The 20466-nt window shown below is 37.6% G+C and overlaps 1 protein-coding gene across 1 annotated transcript in view; it reads right to left on the minus strand.

Annotated features, from left to right (window-relative positions):
* Nucleotides 1-630: 630 nt before the first annotated feature.
* The window catches only part of ARL8B (ADP ribosylation factor like GTPase 8B), a 58578-nt gene continuing 38742 nt past the window's right edge, over nucleotides 631-20466 (minus strand). The window contains 6 exon segments of the mRNA XM_054481537.2: nucleotides 631-2895; nucleotides 7089-7159; nucleotides 7418-7485; nucleotides 8745-8838; nucleotides 9268-9341; nucleotides 10898-10978. Coding sequence (XP_054337512.1) covers nucleotides 2846-2895; nucleotides 7089-7159; nucleotides 7418-7485; nucleotides 8745-8838; nucleotides 9268-9341; nucleotides 10898-10978 — 438 coding nt within the window. The 3' untranslated portion in view covers nucleotides 631-2845.

Below are 20466 nucleotides of genomic sequence, written 5' to 3' on the forward strand. Positions count from 1 at the left end.
AAAGCAGATACACATTTAGAATTCAGCTAAATGTATATCCTAAATGTTCCCCCATCCTCATCCCCAACTCTCACACACTCCTCCCTTTGGTAGGAGAATGGTGAGAAGTGGATGAAACTTGATGATTGACTACATGGCTCCACTAATGCAGTGAAAAAAAAAAAAAACATACATAAACATGATGTTCTAGGGAAATAAATGCTAAATCATACATCCAATTGGCCACTAAGGGTTGGCTATACAGAATTATAGTATGGATATGGAGAAAATGCTAATTGAACTTTTCTCAACAAATAAAAATATACAAAATTATTTCTCCAATAGCTTTGATAAGTATTGACTTATTTAATGGGCAGATGATACCAAACTAGCAAAAAGCTTTATGCTAAAAATGTGCCTTTGTGGGAAAACCAGCATGTTTGGTACTTAAAATATTTTCATTCTGAACTGAAGTCAGTAAATAGGCATGTCTTGCAACTTCATTTGCTTAGCAGGGTCTTGGTTTGATTTTTAAAAACTGGATCATAAAATGTTTTACTAGCACTTGCCACTTAAAGTCCTAAATTTGGTGTATTGTGACCGTTAACAAGTAGTAGCATTTCCCCCGCCCCCAAAAAATCACAATATCAATTGTGGATATTTTAAAAGTTTATTTCTATTTTAACTAGCCCACAGACCCAATTCTTTGAGGGCTGAGCTGATTTCCGACAAATGGTCTATAGACCCTCCTCTTGGAAACTTTCTATCCCCTTCCAAAAAAGTCTGCACCTTCCATCATGATGCACATTTTAAGTTAAAATTGCCAATACAACCCTTAAAATGCAAGTTTATTGAATAAAGCTGAGAAAAGCAGTAAACAGACAAAAAATGCATCCACCTAAATAAAAAAATTCACATATTTACATAGTTCAGTAACTGTTAAAAGCTTTCACATGCAGAGGTTAATGCACAGGAAAATGTTGGTAATAGCGTCTGGATGTCTTGAAATGCTGAAAGCAATGTATAGACACACAAACACATTAAGGTTTAGCTATAGGTCAACAAACCTATGCAGTCCCCACAGAGTCACACATTCTAGTTCCAATTCCTCCTTTTAGGCACAAGCAAGTTGCCACATTCTTTGTAATGGTTCACGCTGACCATTAATGGTGTTGAACAACAGTAGCAAGTTTAAATGTCCCTTCATTTACAGAACCTCCATCCCACCAGGGAAGTATGCAACATGCTTCAAAGAATAAGAAGAGAAATTTAAAAGCCCAGATTCTACTCATAAAAATATGAATGGAGAAAAGCAAGTAGTGTCTGTGCAACACAGTGCAGTATATTGTACAGAATATTTTTAAGGCCATGGCAGTCTATAAATTAAAACTGATATGCATTAAAAGAACTTACTGTTGACTACACTCTGAGTGCTCAACACATTTGGAAATGCAGTCTACATAAGTGCTGCTTAACAAAAGAAACAAAATCACACACAGTGTGAGGCAACACATAAGCAGGTGTACCATAGAGTTTTATCTACTACAGTTGTCTATATGAATAATAATTTACAAATGAACCAGTATTAATATGTCCCTTTATGTATACGGAAGTCGCTAAACTACAAAACATGTCCATTTGAAGTTTTTAGACATCTCTGTATCATAGAAGCAAACAAACAGCATCAGTTCCTCAGTTCTCTGTGTGACTGATTATTAAACAACCTGTAGACGTCGAGCATGATTACATTAGATAAAGCAGGCAGGTCTAGAGTTGTCACAATAATCAAGATGTCTAATGGCACCAGACAAAAGAGTGCCAAACCTTACATCAATAAGAGAGAAAAATAAAAATTTTTTATTTGTTTATAAGTATCTTTTGTGCTGAAAGTCAACTTTATGACTGGATATAAAAAGTCAGGAGTTAAGAGTGTCATGCAGCAGCACTGATTTAATGACTGGAGATAGAACAAACAGATGTTTGAACAAAGACTGACATTCTTAACAGGTTTTATTATATTGGGTGGAATGCTCTAAATTCATGAACGCTTTTGGAAAATCTTCAATTCTCAACCCCTTAAAAAAGTATCCTGAATCAGGAAGAAAAAACAAGAGATAGAAATAATGATCTGGACAGATACAAAACAGGATGCTTTAGTTCCTCCCATATCCCAACTGCCATCTGGTGAAAAAGAGTTCTCAGAAAGCAGAATATCTTTAATATTCATCAGGTAGAATCTCACCAGTGTAAAGAACCAACATTGATCTGGTGCCTCCGCTCACTCTCTGCAGACCATTTTGGATTCCTAAGATGTAATTATACATTTCACATGCATTTGTGAGATAAAATAAACATTATGTTTACATATATCCCACATGAGTCATTCACACTTAAAGGTTTTCTAAATACTGTGTGTGGCACTAGAAACTTCATGCTGTATCAAGTCAGTGTCAGTATTAAGCTACTAGACTCTATAATGAAATATTATAGATAGACATTTACTGAAAACCAATATAAAAATCTGGCCCAGAAAGACCAGAATGGAAATATGCAATTTTCTTGATTTAAGATGGTCAAAAGTATATGGGTTTTTTTTTTGTTTTTTTTTTTTAAAGCTCTACACATGGTTTAAGACAGGTATGTGTAAGAAGCCTTTTTGTGTGTGCTGACTTTATCATGACAACTCTAGCTGATTCTTTATGAAGGATTAGGGATACTCATCTTCAGCAGTGCACATGAGAAAGAAACTCTGAAAAAGGCAATTTCTTGGGTTTAGGAAGGACCGTATTCTGGGAATTACTTCAGAGGAACGGACAATAATTCTAGGATTATAGCCAAGAAGGACTGGAAGACTTCAGGAGATGCTTCAGCTTCTTCTAGATTTTGAATGCTGAATAAGCCACTGAAGTGTGATATCTAAAGATAGAGGGGAAAAGCGAAGACATTAAAGTTAAAAAGGTAAACATCAAACAGAGACAATATTTAAAATGCAGCTAATTCAAGGCACATACTATGCCTGACCTCTTCTGCTTTTCTGCATCTGTATTACCATACTCCATTACCTGAACTTAAAAGAGAATATGAGGAATTATCAGAGACTGAAGGGTTTTCTGATTTAAAAATTAAGTTGTGTGTAGGACGGCTGGTGCCATCTTTTATGTGTTGCCCACACAATCAATCAGGTGTTGCATGCAAATTGCCAGGAAGGCAAAAAAAAGAAAGGGAAGAACTCCTGTCTGCCCTCAAGGCGCTTTTAAGTATAACACACAGAAAAGATGCAGTAATTATTGGGGCTTGGGGGCCACCCCACAAAACTCCAGGTTAAAAAAAAAAAACGGCAAAAGAATGTTAAAAGGCATGAAACATTGTGGAGCTCTGGATGGATTGTGAGTGATACAATGTGACTAAAGCAGAGGGATGGGAGAGGAGGCTGTCACTGCCAAGGCTGGTGCAGGGTTCACACCATGCCCTTTTGACATATGGGGCTGGATAATTCTTGTCCTCACTTCTTCAGAAGGGTACATGAGAGTCTATTAGAAGCACCACTCTATTCTCCAAGCCTGAAAGATGAGGGTAAATTCACTACCAGTTTCCCAGCTAACATGCATTAATGAAACAACACAAGGCTGAGCTATAACAAACGTGACCTGTTCACCACTGTGGAAACAATGATTTCACCCAACTACTGAAGAAGCACCTCTGCACCTTAAAATAGGGACAATAGTGCACAATAAAAGCAAAGCCACACTCATTTGAACTGAATGGGAGAAAGGTAAATCTGAAGTGAAATAACCAAATTTAAATATTTAAGAAATTCACGGCCGGGCACGGTGGCTCACACCTGTAATCCCAGCACTTTGGGAGGCCGAGGCAGGTGGATCACCTGAGGTCAGCAGTTTGAGACCAGCCTGGCCAACATGGTGAAACCCCATCTCTACTAAAAATACAAAAATTAGCCGAGCACGGCAGCGGGTGCCTGTAATCCCAGCTACTTGGGAGGCTGAGGCAGGAGAATCGCTTGAACCCAGGACGCGGAGGTTGCAGTGAGCCAAAATCGCGCCATTCCACTCCAGCTGGGCCACAAGAGTGAAACTCCATCTCAAAACAAAAACAAAACAAACAAAAAGAAATTCACTAAAAAATTACACAAAGCCTTTGTGGATACTGATAGAAGTTCATATCCTAAAGACAAATGGATCTTTATGAATAGGCAAAAAGACAATAGAAATAATATACTCAGATGAACTGATTTACAAAATACTTATTTCGAATCTTATTAGACTGGATCAGTTTCCTTGGGCTTGATAACACTTTAAGTGAGCCAGGAGTTCTAAAATTACTACTGAGCCATTTAGCAAACTATAAAGATCAGCCTCAAATAGCGAAAGAAGTCCTCACAGCTCTACTGTACTTCCATATATGAGCCCAAGAGATTTTTTTTTTTTTCAGGAAAGTATCCAACTAGTTTGTAACAATGGAAAAATAGAAAACATATAGGGAGTAATGGATTTACAAAATAGCACAATGGACTAAAAATTACGGTTAGTGTAGAACAGGATTTCTCAACCTTGCCACAACTGACATTTTATGCTGGATAATTCTTTGCTGTGGAGGCTATAGTATGTTTAGCTACATTTCTGATATCTACCCACTAAATGCCAGCATCACCCTCCTAGTTATGACAACCAAGAATGTCTCCAGACATTGTCAAGTCTCCTGGGGGAAAAGCTCCCCATTGAGAACCACTGATGTAGAAATAAATGCTCTCATGGGGCATATCTTAAATTTTAAAAAGAGTTTTCCCTGCCATATAGAGAAAAAACTTTTAAATAAAGTCTAAGTAACCACAAGTGCTTGACAAGTCTGTTCTCAAATAAATGCTCCCAATGTAACAAGTTAATTATTCTATCCATTTATAAAGGAAAATTTGTGTCTATCAGCTGTTACTAAGGCTGAGACTGCCCTGGATGGTCTTTAAACGAAGCCCAAAATTAGCCAGAACTATCCACACTTTAAACTGAATAAAGCATGTTTGTGGCTGGGCGTGGTGGCTCATGCCTGTAATCCAAGCACTTTGGGAGGCTGAGGCAGGTGCATCACCTGAGGTCAGAAGTTCAAGACCAGCATGGCCAACATGGTGAAACCCTGTCTCTACTAAAAATACAAAAATTAGCCAGGCGTGGTAGTGGGCAACTGTAATCCCAGCTACTCAGGAGGCTGAGGCACAAGAATCACTTGAACCCAGGAAGTGGAGGTTGCTGTGAGCTAAGATCTTGCCACTGCACTCCAGCCACGGCGACAGAGAGAGACTCCATCTTAAAAAAATAAAAATAAATAAAGCCGTGTTTGCAGGTGGGGTGGAAGGTGAGTTAGGGAAGGATAGACTGGAATACAAAAGCTAAAGAAAAAATATCAGCGTAAACTTTATAAATATACTATTCTGGTACTATTTATTACATTTTGTTCCAATACATTCATTTATCAAATCATCTCAAACCAAATTAGTTAAGAAACTAAAGTTGAGCCATACATACTTATTCTGTAACGATACTATGCTAGAATGTTTAATGTCCCCCTAAAAAGTCATGTCCATCCAGAACCTCAGAATATGACTTTTACTGGAAATAGGGTCTCTGCAAGTTATTAGTTAAGATAAGGTCATACTGGATTAGGTGGGCCCTAATCCAGTGACTTGAGTCCTTAGGAAAAGATAATACACTGACACAGAGACAACTATAGGGGAGAAGCATGAATGTGAGGCAGAGAATGGAGTGGTACATCTACAAGTGAAGGAACCACCACAAGCTAGAGAGAGGCAAGGAGGGATCTTCTACAGCCTTCAGAGAGAACATGACCCTGCTGACAACTTGATTTTGGACTTCTAGCCTCTAGAATTTTGAATGACTTAAGTTTCTGCTGTTCTAAGCCACCTTGTTTGTGGTACTTTGTTATGGCAGTTCTAAGAAGTTAATATGGGCATTTCTAAGAAGTTAATATGGGCATTGAGTAAATGAAGGGTATTTTGGGCTTATAATTCCAATAGAGTGCTAACATATTGCAGTAATATACTGGTTCAATAACTGAAAAATTGTTGTAGTGCCTGTAGACTAATTTTTGTAAACTCTTATTTCAAAAATGCCATTTTGTTATAAAGCACAGCTAGATACTAGCTCTGCAAAAATTAACACAATAAATTGGTATCACATAATCTTAACCTCACGACTTTATTGCATTCTCTTCTTTAAATAGCACAAAGAAGATTCAGGATGTTATACATTAAGTCCTCACTTAACATCATTGATAGGTTCTTGGAAACTGCCACTTTAAGTGAAATGGTGTATAACAAAACTATTTTTTTTTCTCATTAACATTGTAACGCTGAACGAAATGAGGGCCTACTGTATGTCATTTCACTTAAAAGTGCAATTTCCTCTTTTTAAAAAATTTTTTGCTGTTCAAGAGTTTGATAACATATAGGCCGGGCTCACACCTGTAATCTCAACACTTTGGGGGGCCGAGGCAGTTGGATCATTTAAGGTCAGGAGTTCAATACCAGCCTGGGCAACATAGAAACCCTGTCGCTACTGAAAATACAAAAATTAGCCAGGCGTGGTGGTGCACGTCTGTAGTCCCAGCTACTCAGGAGACTAAGGCACAAGAATCGCTTTAACCCAGGAGGCAGAGGTTGCAGTAAGCCGAGATCATGCCACTGCACTCAAGCCTGGGTGAAGGAGTGAGACTGTCTCAAAAAATATATATACATATAATATTATTATATATATTCATATGTTATATATAATATATATTTTTATATATTATATATTACATATAATACATAATACATATTACATATATTATATTATATATATATTTATATGAGAGAGAGAGAGATAACATTGCAATTTCAAAGAAGCCACCATCAATGATGTTAAGTGAAGATTCACTATATTTATTGTCAAAAGGTATGTCTATCCTTTTTTCTCAGGCAAAAGCAACAGTATTCTGAAAAGGAAGTCACTTAATGAGAAATCGAGACAATAAGCTGTAAGAAGCATAGACATTCCTTCCAATGATACCCATTTCTTCCAAAATTACCAGTCATTTCTTACCTATATTATCCTTTTCTTTGCAAGAAATTGAATAGCAGCAAATTTCTCTATCCTGAATAGCAGACAGATTCCTATGAGAAGAATTAAAAGGATAAGTTTGTGCTTAGAACAGCTGTCATACTTATCACTTTGTTCAATTTTACTCATTAGTTTTATTACTGTACTGAAGAAATCATTGTAGCAATCCTAAAATGTTAGGATTCGCTTCTCTGATAGGCCAAGTTTATCTACCTAAAAAAAATGGCTATGATCATTAGGAATAACATAACAAGTGGGCAAAATATGGTAATTTAGAAGCAAATTATTAAAATAGCATATTCAAGACATACATTTTTTCAATTAGCTGTTTCTCATCCAAGGCATTAGGAAGATCTCTCTTGTTTCCAAGCACTAGCACCTAAAAAGAAAAGATATTAAGAGCACACTTTTATGTAAGAAAAAGTCACAGAAGTTTATCATCTTGATATGTGAAGACACAAAAATAAGATGTTAACACATTCCACAATATTAAGGCATATTTGTGTAACTGGTGGCCTATCTCATTCATTTCATTGCTCACACTGGTATTCACTTAACTCCTACAATGCAGGTGCCCTTAATTCAGTATGTGGCTGCCAACTTCTATTTAAAATATTCTGAGTCTATGCTATGTATGCATTCTGCTATTCTTTTTTTTTTTTTTTTTGAGACAGAGTCTCGCTCTGTCGCCCAGGCTGGAGTGCAGCGGCCACTCGGCTCACTGCAAGCTCCGCCTCCCGGGTTCACACCATTCTCCTGCCGTAGCTGGGACTACAGGCGCCCGCCACCATGCCCAGCTGATTTTTTGTAGTAGAGACGGGGTTTCACTGTGTTAGCCAGGACGGTCTCAATCTCCTGACCTGGTGATCCGCCCATCTCGGCCTCCCAAAGTGCTGGGATTACAGGCCTGAGCCACCGCGCCTGGCAGCATTCTGCTATTCTTAATACAGGTTTAGTATCTCTTATCCAAAATACCTGGGACCAGAAGTGTTTCAAATTTTGGAAATTTTTTGGATTTGCATTATATACTTACTGGTTGAGCATTCCTAATTCAAATGCAAATTCCTAAATGTATTCTAGAGACTGGCCTCTTCTCAGTTTCCCACTTCCTCCCACCCAAAGGCCTTTGCCTGGAACTCTCTTCCCCTCCAACTGTCATATACCTCACATTCGTATGCATCCCTTGGATCTCAGCTCAAGCATTACCTCCTCGTGAATCCCTCCTTCTTCCCTCAAACTAGATCACATCTCCCCTCTAAATTACAACTCTCATATCCCCTTGCACCTTTCTTCCTAGCACTTAAAGCTGCATTATTCACATGTTTTCAGAGTATCTACCTTTCCCACTAAACCATAAGGTCCATGACGGCAAGGAGTATGTTTCTACTGATTTCTGTTCATCACTATATCCCTGGGCCTACACACTGCTCCTGCTGCATAGTTTAGTAGATATGTGGTTATGAGATTCATATTTAGCACAATGTCCAGTATATGGCAGATACATGGTAAGCAAGTTTTCCAGATTTTAAAAACAAACACATGTTACTGATTTCAAACATAATTAATATCACTGCATAATTACCATAATTAATATCATTATATAATTACAATGTAAGATAACAAGTATTCCATACTTACTGGAATTCCTTGTAACTGTGGTTTATCTAGAAGATTATGTAGCTCATTTCGGGAAGCTTCTATCTTTTCACGATCTGCAGCATCTATCATGTAACTTAAAAAAATGAAGTGATCTCAACATACCTTCTCTGTATGTCTTGATGATGACAACTAGTATTATTGATTTTTAATTTTCGTAAGATTTACATTATTGAAATTGTTAACCAAAATAAACTATGTCGTAAGGAAAGGCTCAGTACCCTTTAATACTTTTTAACTAGGCTGTTTTTAGAGACTAATACATGATAGTAAAACATGTATACCCCTTAGCTCTTAGCTCCATAAACAAAAAACATAAAGATCTTATTCTATGATTAATTTTTTTTAAATCCCATGCTAATGGAATTACACTAGGATATTAGCTAAGAAAGATTTTCACTGCCTGAGATAAAAATTGAGCCTCTGGAAATACTAAAATAAACTTTCTTCTTTCATGCCTAAATTGATTTAAAAGCAAACAAACAAACAAAAAAAAACCACTTACACAATAGCATTGACTCCTCTGCAATACCGCTCCCACATGCTTCGAAATCGGGGTTGTCCTCCTATGTCCCAGATCTTTAAATCAAAACAAGGCAATTCTTAATAAAGATATTTTAAATGAATGATTGAAAGAAGAAGTAACAGAAGAAAAGAAAGATCAGGAAGATATATTTATTTCTACAATGTTAGAGGCAAAGTGCTCCTGAAAAACTTGACCTCAAACAAGCTCTTAATATGGGAATTCTTGGGGCCACTTCTAAACTTGAAGTCCGTATTTAATACATTTACAATACATCTAAAATTTTGCTTGAGCAAAGATTTGGTTTATGTGCAACAGTTTGCCTGTTAACTAACATACTTCTATTATTGAAAACATATGTCTTTATGACAACAATTTAAAAGCTACAAGACCATGCACCTTCCAGATTTGAATGCCAGACAGGAAACAACAATTCAGAATCTATTAAGTCTTAATTGTCTGATTTGTTCTACATTAATGCCTAACCTTTTAAAATTATCCTGTAAATAAGTAGCCAACATTTCCACATAGGTGTTTTTCTTGTATAAAATTATTTTGGTCGGGCGTGGTGGCTCACACCTATAATCCCAGCACTTTGGGAGGCCAAGGCGGGTGGATCACTTGGGGTCAGGAGTTCGAGACCAGCCTGGCCAACATAGTGAAACCTCACCTCTACTAAAAATACAAAAAATTAGCCAGGTGTGGTGGCAGGTGCCTGTAATATACTCGGGAGGCTGAGGCAGGAGAACCACTTGAACCTGGGAGTCAGAGGTTGCAGTGAGCTGAGATCACACCATTGCACTCTAAGCCTGGGTAACAAGAGTGAAACTCCATCTCAAAAAAATAAAATAAAATAAAATTATTTTATCCACATGAAAGCCACCATCCATAATCATTTTATTATTGTGTCTACTCCGTAGGGCATCACACTAGACACTGGGCTACATTAAAGTATCAAGTCACAGTATTTATCTTCAAGAGGCAAGAACTGGTAACAAGCATAAAGAAACATGCACTTGACTAAATCTGGAACTTCATTAGATGAGCCACAGAGAAAGTGAACAGCTTCTGTGAACCACAATAATTGGGCAAAATGGACATTAAGGCTCAGGCCATAGATTTGATTTTTGAAAAACAAAATAGATTAAAAATCTATTCTTGGCCAGGCGTGGTGGCTCACGCCTGTAATCCCAGCACTTTGGGGAGGCCGTAGCAGGCAGATCATTTGAGGTTAGGACTTAAGACGAGCCTAACCGACATGGTGAAACCCTGTCTCTACTAAAAGTACAAAAAATTAGCTGGGTGTGGTGGCACAAGCCTGTAATCTTAGCTATTTTGGAGGCTGAGGCAGGAGAATCACTTGAACCGGGAGGCAGAGGTTGCAGTGTGTAGAGATCGCGCCACTGCACTCCAGCCTGGGTGAAAGAGCAAAACTCTGTTTCCAAAAAAAAACAAAAAACAAAAACAACAACAAAAAAACCTATTCTTTTGAAACATGCACATTCATTACTGAAAAACTGCAAATTTTCAGTAAAAACACAGAAATTAAACAGAAAAATTTCTAGGGGTCTATGCTAACAATTTAAATTGCGTATGGCAAGAAATAACTTACCTTTATTGTGACGTTACCTTTAGTTACCTTCCTCATGTTGAAGCCCACTGTGGGTATCATATCTTCACTGAATTGACCTGACTGAACAAAATAAAACATTTGAAGTTAGGCTAATCATTTATAATGACACTGCATAAACTTCTAATATCAACATTGCATTTGTAAACATTTTAGTAAATATTTTTTTACCATTGGTAACAATCTACTTTAAGAACATGTTCCTTATGGTCATAATTCTTGAAGAGATGCATTATTTTGTCCCAACAAAGACATATTCTCCCATCTAAAAAAGATATTTTTGAAACTAATGTAATTTTTTACACATTTCCTTATGCTAAAAAAATTTTATATTACAAATACATATGAAAATTTTTAAATGTGTTCACCTAGATGTACATTTTCACAAAGTAGATGAAATCAGAAATAAAACTTTCAGCATTTAAATTATTCTGACAGTAACTATTAAAATTCACTGCTAAATAGCACTTCCAAGTCTGTCTTTTAATAAGGCTTATAAAATATTTTGTCATACAGAAGTTTTTCCTTTTATGTAATCAATTTTGTTCTCTTTTTGGTTTCTTATCTCAATGTCACGAGTATTGTTTGCTATGGCCTTATGCTAGCCACATACACATGTATTCCAAAATTGTCTTAAATCTTGAGCACAACGAATTCCAACTGTACAAATAACTTCCTCTACAGAACTCGAATTGTGCCTCTTTTAACTGTTCAGTGGAGTCTTATTAACTTCAGAAAAAAATGTTAACACAACCATAATCACAACTTTCACTTATATTAAGACATTATAATTCTCAGGACTTTCACATGTGATTATATGTGAAAATCTAGTCATTGTATCAAAACTAGTTATATCAAAACTAAGCCATGATAAAAGATAAATGGCCAATAAACTCATGAAAAGATGTTCGACTCACTAATCATTAGGGAAATGCAAATCAAACCCACAAAGAGATACCGCCTAACATCCAGTAGGATGGCTACTATTAAGAGGAAAAAAAAAAAAAAAAAAACAAAGTAAGCACTGGAAAGAATGCAGAGAAATAGGAACTCTTGTATACTGCTGGCAGGAAGGCAAAATGGTATAGCTGCTATGAAAAATGGTATAGCAGTTCCTGAAAAACCTAAAAACAGAATTATCATATGATCCAGCAATTCAACTTCTGAATATACACTCAAAAGAAATGAAGACATTTTGCTAAGTGAAATGAGCCAGAAGTCTCTCTCTCTCTCTCTCTCTCACACACACACACACACACACACACACACACACAAACACTGTATTTCACTTTATGAGGTACCTAAAATAGTCAAATTCATAAAGACAGAAGATATTAATTTCCTTAATGGGTATGGAATTTCAGTTCGAAAAGAACAAATTCCTAGAAGTGGACAGTGGTGAAGTTTACACAATGTGAATGTACTTAACACTACTGAATTGCACACTTAAAAATGATTAAGATGATACTTTGTGTTTTGTGTATTTTACCAAAATTTTTTAAAAACTAGTCATCATATAGGGAGGGACAATTATCATTACCATTTCATAGAACAGGCAGTAGAGTCCCAAGGTCACACGGCTAAATCATGATTATATTTTTCTTAAATATTTTCATTGTAATTATATTTATTGTGATAGGCTTTAATCTCTGAGGAGAGATCTACGTGAGATAATGCTCATTTATTTCATATCATTAAGTGTTTTACATAATAAAGAGGCAGGAAAAATAGTAGCTAAAATTTTTAGGTACCAAACTTTACAACTAGCTTGCATAGAAAGCTTTCTAAAAGGCAATACACACTCAGCTAACTTCCCACAAACAACCTATAGAACATGATTTAATGTGTTCTCAATGTTTCAGGGTCATTTTATCTATTGCAAAACAAGAAAACTAAATTAGATAACACTCAAGGGCCCTCCCTGTTGGAGGTAAAGTTTTATGATTATGAACATCAACTACAGCACCACTTCATAATAAAATAATGTAGGGGGCTGCAGTAAACTGGGGTACCCTCGAGCTTTCTCAGGGGTTCATTTATCTCTTTTCTTTACCTTGGCTGACACTAACAACTTTCCTGTAATTCAGCTGCTACTGCTAACATGCAAAAACCGAAAATTAGCTAATCAAAGTCCTTGAGTTTTTACTCCAAAATTCTTGAGTACAGCAAGATATTCAATAAATATTTGTTGAACAAACTAAGAGTTATTAGAGCCAGGCATAGTGGCTCAAGCTTGTAATTCCAGCACTTTGGGAGGCTGAGACAGGCAGGTTGCTGCGGCCCAGGAGTTCAAGACTAGCCTGGGTGACACATGGCAAAACCTTCTCTCCACAAATACAAAAATTAGCCAGGCATGGTTATATGCACCTGTGGTCCCAGCTACTAGGGAGGCTGAGGTGGGAGGATTACTTGAGCCTGGGAGGTGGAGGTTGAGATCTTAAGAACAATATGACTTTAAGACAACATTGTGCCACTGTACTCCAGCCTAGACAATAGAGTGAGAGCATGTCTCAAAAAAAACATAGGCCATAAAGGAGGAAAATGCTGGATCTCTTCTGCCAATAAAGTGCTTAACTTTGATGCATGAATTTTGTGCAATCATTCCTTTATGGACCTGGAAGCATTTTCTACTTCTTTCCTAGTGTCCAATCTTAATCATCACTTTTTGAAGCTTGTGTTGAACAACTATAACCACTCAGTTGGCAGTTGGGCACTAGATACCTGAGAATTTATATCTGAGCTGTCAAGAGGCTGCTTAATTAAGACTACAGGTTTGGGAAACAGATGTTTAGAAAATACTACTTAGTGGTGTATCATTCTACTTATTTTAACAAATTTAACAAACACATAATACTAAGCACTTAATATTCATCAGCATAGTTTAATCCTTATAACAACCCAATGAAATGAGTAGCATTATCTTCATTTCTCAGATGAGAAAAACAAGGCAAAGTCAGATTAAGTCACTTGCCTAAAGTCACATTGTTCTTAAGATCTGGATAACTGTGAGTTAATCTGACTTGGTGGGGGAAGAGTAGAGAAATAAAAGTAAGTAGTCCCTCCTTATCCTTGGGGGATACGTTCCAAGAACCCCAGTGGATGCCTGTCATCACAGATAGAACCTAACCATATGTACACTATGTTTTTTCCAATATATACATACCTATGATAAAGCTTAATTTATAAATTAGGCACAGTACTCTTCTGCTTTAGAGTCATTATTATTTCAGAGGTTGATCATAGGTAACTGAAACTGGAAAGCAAAACCATGGATAAGAGAGACTACTGTATGCTTTCATGCCTGCCTTCTTAAATGCCATGATCACACGTGGCACTCGCTGTGATTTTGTGATGGCAGATGGAGCTGTCACTGTCACAATGCTTACCCTCCTATAAGCCAAAGTTGCAAGGCAGTGTACCTGGAACTTGGTTGAACAAAACAAATCTGAAGCAAAATAAGATGGTGAAAAGAAGACTATTCTCAAAGTCAGGGAATCTTATTAACAATTATGCTACTTACTAACTAGATGCAAGTCACGTGACCTTGGGATTCAGCTTCCTTATCTAGAAAAAGGAAATTGGAAGAGTATCTCCAGTCATTTCCAGCCCTAACATTTATGGTTTTATGTTCTATTCATAGGCCGTTCATTTAAAATACAGGTAAGCAAGGAGATGAATGCTACAACAGCAGAAAAATGTGGCTTTTCCCAAATTCATTAGCATACCAAAGGCTAAAGCAGACCTTCTCCCAGAAAGTTCTATCAGTGCCAACTCCACTTTGCAGCACTCACCTACATTTTCTACTAGAGATCTCAGAAATGAGACAAATGGAAAATGGTGAAGAACGTACAGAGAGCAACCAAAGTTAACAGCAGGAAGACTGAAGTCATGAGGTGGTGAACCTCCAGTAATGAAAGGACACTTTACTAAAGATATCTTAAGACAGCCGGGCGCGGTGGCTCACACCTGTAATCCCAGCACTTTGGGAGGCCAAAGCAGGTGGATTGCCTGAGGTCAGGAGTTCAAGACCAGTCTGGGCAACATGGTGAAACCCCACCTCTACTAAAATATAAAAAATTAGCCAGGCATGGTGGGGCGTGCCTGTAGTCCCAGCTACTCCAGAAACTGACGCAATCACTTGAACCCAGGAGGTGGAGGTTGCAGTGAGCTGAGATGACACCACTGCACTCCAGCCTGGGCCACAGAGCATTACCAAAAAAAAAAAAACCGAAAGATACCAGCCAGGCGCGGTGGCTCACGCCTGTACTCCCAGCACTTTGGGAGGCCGAGGCGGGCAGATCACGAGGTCAAGAGATCGAGACCATCTGGGCCAACATAGTGAAACCCCGTCTGTACTAAAAATACAAAAATTAGCTGGGCATGGTGGCGCGTGCCTGTAATCCCAGCTACTTGGGAGGCTGAGGCAGGAGAATTGCTTGAACCCAGGAAGCAGAGGTTGCAGTGAGCCGAGATCACACCACTACACTCCAGTCTGGTGACAAAGCAAGACTCCGTCTCAAAAAAAAAAAAAAAAAAAAAAAAAAAGATATCTTAAAACAATAGAAACGGGTGAGGGGGCGGGTGCAACTATTCTTTGTAAACAGGTTAATATACCAGAGATGTATTGTGCACTGACTGCTTGTAAACAGTGATATCTGACACTGGAAAGAACACAGTGAAATCCTCTTCATATGTTCTAGTGCTTTCAAAGTAGGTAGTACTAAATGGATTAGGTTAGATTTCACAATTGTTCTTTTAAATGAAGATATGCAGAAAGCAAGCTATTAACAACAACATGGGAAATGAAGTTTCTCTTTGCTTGACCTGTCCATCTATAGCAGCGGTCCAATCCAATACAATAAACTTGAAAAGACAAATAGAAAAATACCTACTTTAACAAATGTCTCACGGTTTTTTTTCTCTAAGAATCATTTTTTAAGGTTGTGGTTATCAAGCCACTTTGTGAAGACAGAATGAAGTATGGAGCATGACAAAGCCTCATACCAGATTTTTTCTTTTGGTACAGTACAGAAGAAGCTACTTTTCACATGCTAAGCAAGTGGTCTTTTCTTTCTTTTTAAAACAAAACACACTAGGACTCAATTGTTTAATTCCAAAATTCACACACTGGGCAAGCAAGAGGATATGACCAACTAAATACCCAAATTAGTCATTTTTCCTTCTAAGAACTTTTAATTCATATATGAAGTCACTATAATTACCAATACTCATTTTTCAAATTAGTATTATGCTTTCTGTATTTCTGTAGTAAGTAGAATTTTTTATTTCAATTTACATTAGTAAGAAAAAGAATTACAAACAATTTTTTTTTTTGGCTAGCAAAGCACTTAAAAGGAAGGTAATAAGATACTCATCTAGGGGGAAATTTTGATGAAGAGCAAGAAGTTTCACAGTCTGAAAGTATATCCCCAGAAACTGATCATTAGCTGCAAGATGGGAAAAACTAGTATTATACAATGGAGAAATCAGGCAACACTTTGTGTGATCAAAATTAATATCTCAATGATGCTCAGATTAACATCATGTGCCTACAGACACCACACCATTAGAAGGACACAATATCCCCTATGTAGTATTCCAGCTGAGAATATATAACAGAATCTAATCATCAGACAAACCCAAAATGAGGAACACTCTATTTAAAAGAAGGATTATGTGTGAATTTTTCAAAAATGTCAATGCCAGAAAAAGAAAAGCTGTAGAAATGTTTCAGATTAACGGAGGCTAAAGAGACATGACAATTAAAAGCAGTACATGATCCTAGACTGCATCCAAAAGGTACCTGATCCTAGCTGGATCCTGTACTGAAGGACAAAAATGGCAACAAATGATATTGTTGGGTCAACTGACAAAAACGGAATAGATAAAATCTATGATGTATCAACTTTTAAATGTACTAAAGTTGGTAACTTAACTATACTCATGTAAAAGAATATCCCTAATCTTAGAAACTACATACTTAGAAAACAAGGGCCTCACCCTCCAATGTTTCAGAAAATTGAATGCTGTAAGGTGATACAAATACACATCAGAAAGCAAATGAGGTAAAATGTTAACCACAGTTTGATCCTAGAAAGGGGTATGAGTGCTGTTTGCAATGCATATATTTCTGCAACTTTTCTATAAATTTTAAATGATTTCCAAATAAAACAAATTTTAAACAGAACTAATCAAATACTACCTTATTCTTTATTATATCAAGTGCATCTCAAAACAGAAGATAAATTAGTCATGCCACTACCACCTATTACCTACTACAATAATAATAATAGTAAAATTCATGAACAGAATCAATCATAAAGAATTCTGACAATTAGTTGAGGAAAAAGTATAAGAGTTATAACTAAAGTTAACCCTTGAACTACATAGGTTTGAAGTGCATATGGGTCCACTTACATATGGATTTTTTCCAACCAAATGCGGATCAAAAATACAGTATTCATGGGATTCAAACACCTAATATATGGGGGGTGGGGAACAATTTTTCATATGTGCAGGGCCGACTGCGGGACTTGAATACGTACAGATTTTGATATACAGAGGGGGTCCTGGAACCAATCCCCTGCATATACCGAGGGACAAAGTATAATAATATTCTATTCTTTATTTTCCTCTTTTTTACAGTATTTATTGCAAACACATACATGATATTCAAATATGATATTCCCTTTACAGCACTCTCTTTTTTTTTCTCCCAAGACGGAGTTTTGCTCCTGTCTCCCGGGCTGAAGTGCAATGGCACGATCTCGGCTCACTGCAACCTCTGCCTCCTGGGTTCAAGCGATTCTCCTGCCTCAGCCTCCCAAGTAGCTGGGATTACACGTGCGTGCCACCATACCGAGCTAATTTTTGTATTTTTAGTAGAGACGGGGTTTCGCCATGTTGGCTAGGCTGGTCTCGAAGTCCTGACCTCAGGTTATCCACCCACCTCGGCCTCCCAAAGTGCTGGGGTTACAGGCATGAGCCATGGCACCTGGCAGCACTCTTTTTAAAGTGCTAGAAAATATGTTCATAATCATTCACTACAGTAACATTTCAAGAATCATATATACAATGTTCATTTTCTCCCAATTTCAGAACACTATGGACAATCCTTAATTTTGCAAAGATCAATAATTTGATCTGTTTGATATGCAAATTTGGATTTACTTCCAACCACAGACATAACTCCTTCCCAAAGGACTTTAGTTAAAAAGGACATGTTAAAAGATTCAGCGATATTAATACAGAAGCAGAAAACCAAAAACTGCATATTCTTACTTATAATGGGAGCTGGTCAGGCGTGGTGGCTCAAACCTGTAATCACAGCACTTTGAGGCTGAGGCGGGCGGATCACCTGAGGTCAAGAGTTCGAGACCAGCCTGGCCAAAATAGGAAACCTTGTCTCTATTAAAAATAAAAAATTAGCTGGGTGTGGTGGCACACACCTGTAGTCACAGCTACTTCAGAGGCAGAGGTAGGAGAATCACTTCAACCAGGGAAGCGGAGGTTGCAGTGAGCTGAAATCACGCCACTGCACTCCAGCCTGGGTGACACAGCAAGACTCTGTCTCAAAAAAATAAAAATAAAAAGTGGGAGCTAAACACTGAGTACACACAGACATAAACAGAGGCCCAACAAACATGGGAGACTGCAAAAAGTGGGGAGAGAGTAAGGACTGAAAAACTATCTATTGGGTACTATGCTCACTATTTGGGTGACAAGATCAGTAGAAGCCTAAACCTCAGCATCACACAATATACCCATGGAACAGACCTGCCCATGTTCCTCTGAATCCATAGTAAAAATAAAAGATTCATTTGGGCAGTTAAGTGTTATTACTAAAGAATAAAAGTTTCTCAAAACTTCAATGGATTTATATTTGTTTCTAAAGAAAGTGCTCTTCTGTAATTATCACAGTGAATTAAGTAGCATGCAAAAATTTTAAACTAATACTTCAAAATTCCTTAGGGATATAATTAAGTAAGGCTTCTTTTACCTGATGGCCCAAATTCTCCCCATGGGCCAACATCCCAGATAAACCAAAAACTCAGAAATTATTTTTCTGAAGCAAATCAAATAAAACCTTCTACAAAGTCGTAACATTCCAAGATTGTCATTTAAAAACTGACACAATGTACAACAATACAGACTCAAACAAATCTAACTCTTCCAAAAACACTAGCCAGAAAGATAAAGGCAACCTTAGATTCTTCTAAGAACAGGCACCCTGTGTAGACTGTGGCCTGCATGACAACGTTTCATCTAGCTTACTAATCCAAATGGACTGACTGTGGCTCCAACCTGAGTTCAATGAGTGACATTCTCTTTCATCTGTGGCATCTGCATAGATGAAGAAGTGGCTATAGCTCTCATACTATGCATTTATGAACTCTGGCTCTAGTTATTCTAAGGTAGACAGGCCAATTGTAAAAGACTGCTACACAAATGATCCAGTCCAGTGATTAGCAGCCGATTTACACAGCTGCATTTTGTGTACCTTGACAGCATACACAGATAACAAATCTATGCCAAACTGATTTATAAACACCTATTGCTGTTCACTTTTTCCTGTGGTCTTATAAACTCTTTAAAGCTACTTGTCTCTGCCTCTATGTACTCACTTAGCCATCAGTCAGTAATTCAACAATAAAAAGGAGAGAAACTAGGAAACAAACATACAAATATCACCCAATAAATATAAGCTATGCAAAACAGAGGAGACTGTATGAGGTGACTGAGTATCCAAGAAGGCCTTTCTTGAAGTAGTGACATTTAAGGCCCTAAGGACTAACTTAAATCAACACGTAACAATAGGAATGTTTCTGTAGAGTGGCTACCCACTGTGCTACTTGAAAATGAGTCAAGAAATCTAAATTTCAGTCCTAGCTATGTCACTTTTGATTATATTAGATACAGAGAACTCTAAACCCTCTTACTCAATCACAATGCAGAGGTGTTGTCTCCTTTCTCCTTACTGCCACTTCTCCTAAGTGCCTATACTAACTCAAACCTCAAGTGTTTACTGCCGGCTTTGCTTCTTTTCTTCTTTCCTGCTCCCGAACAGCTGGCCTTTAGATGAGGCCTTTGCCTCATCTATGAGACAAACAGACCCACTCAAACCCTTAAGATGAAATATTTAACTCTTAACTGCTGTACTGTTTTTTGCAAACCACTCAAGCATTGCCTCTCTGATGTCAGTGGGGCTCTTGATACACTTCAGACTGAGGACCACACCTTAAGGCAAGACTGCAAGTTTCAGTGTTAATATTGCTGGGTTTTTGTTTTGTCTTTTTTTGATGTTGTTGAGTTTATGGTAATCTGGCAAACAATCAGATTTGCCTTAGGGGACAGGGGCTGAATCATTTATTTTTTCAAGATAACTAGTGGTAAAGGCCGGTACAGTGTCTCACGCCTGTAATCCCAGGCCATGGGAGGCCGAAGGGGGTGGATTGCTTGAAACCAGCCTGGGCAACAAAGCAAGACCCCGTCTCTACAAAGAATACAAACATTTGCCAGGTGTGGTGGGGCATGCCTGCAGTCCCAAGCTG

The sequence above is a fragment of the Pongo pygmaeus genome, chromosome 2 (genome assembly GCF_028885625.2).
Source record: "Pongo pygmaeus isolate AG05252 chromosome 2, NHGRI_mPonPyg2-v2.0_pri, whole genome shotgun sequence".
In the NCBI taxonomy this organism is placed as follows: Eukaryota; Metazoa; Chordata; class Mammalia; order Primates; family Hominidae; genus Pongo; species Pongo pygmaeus.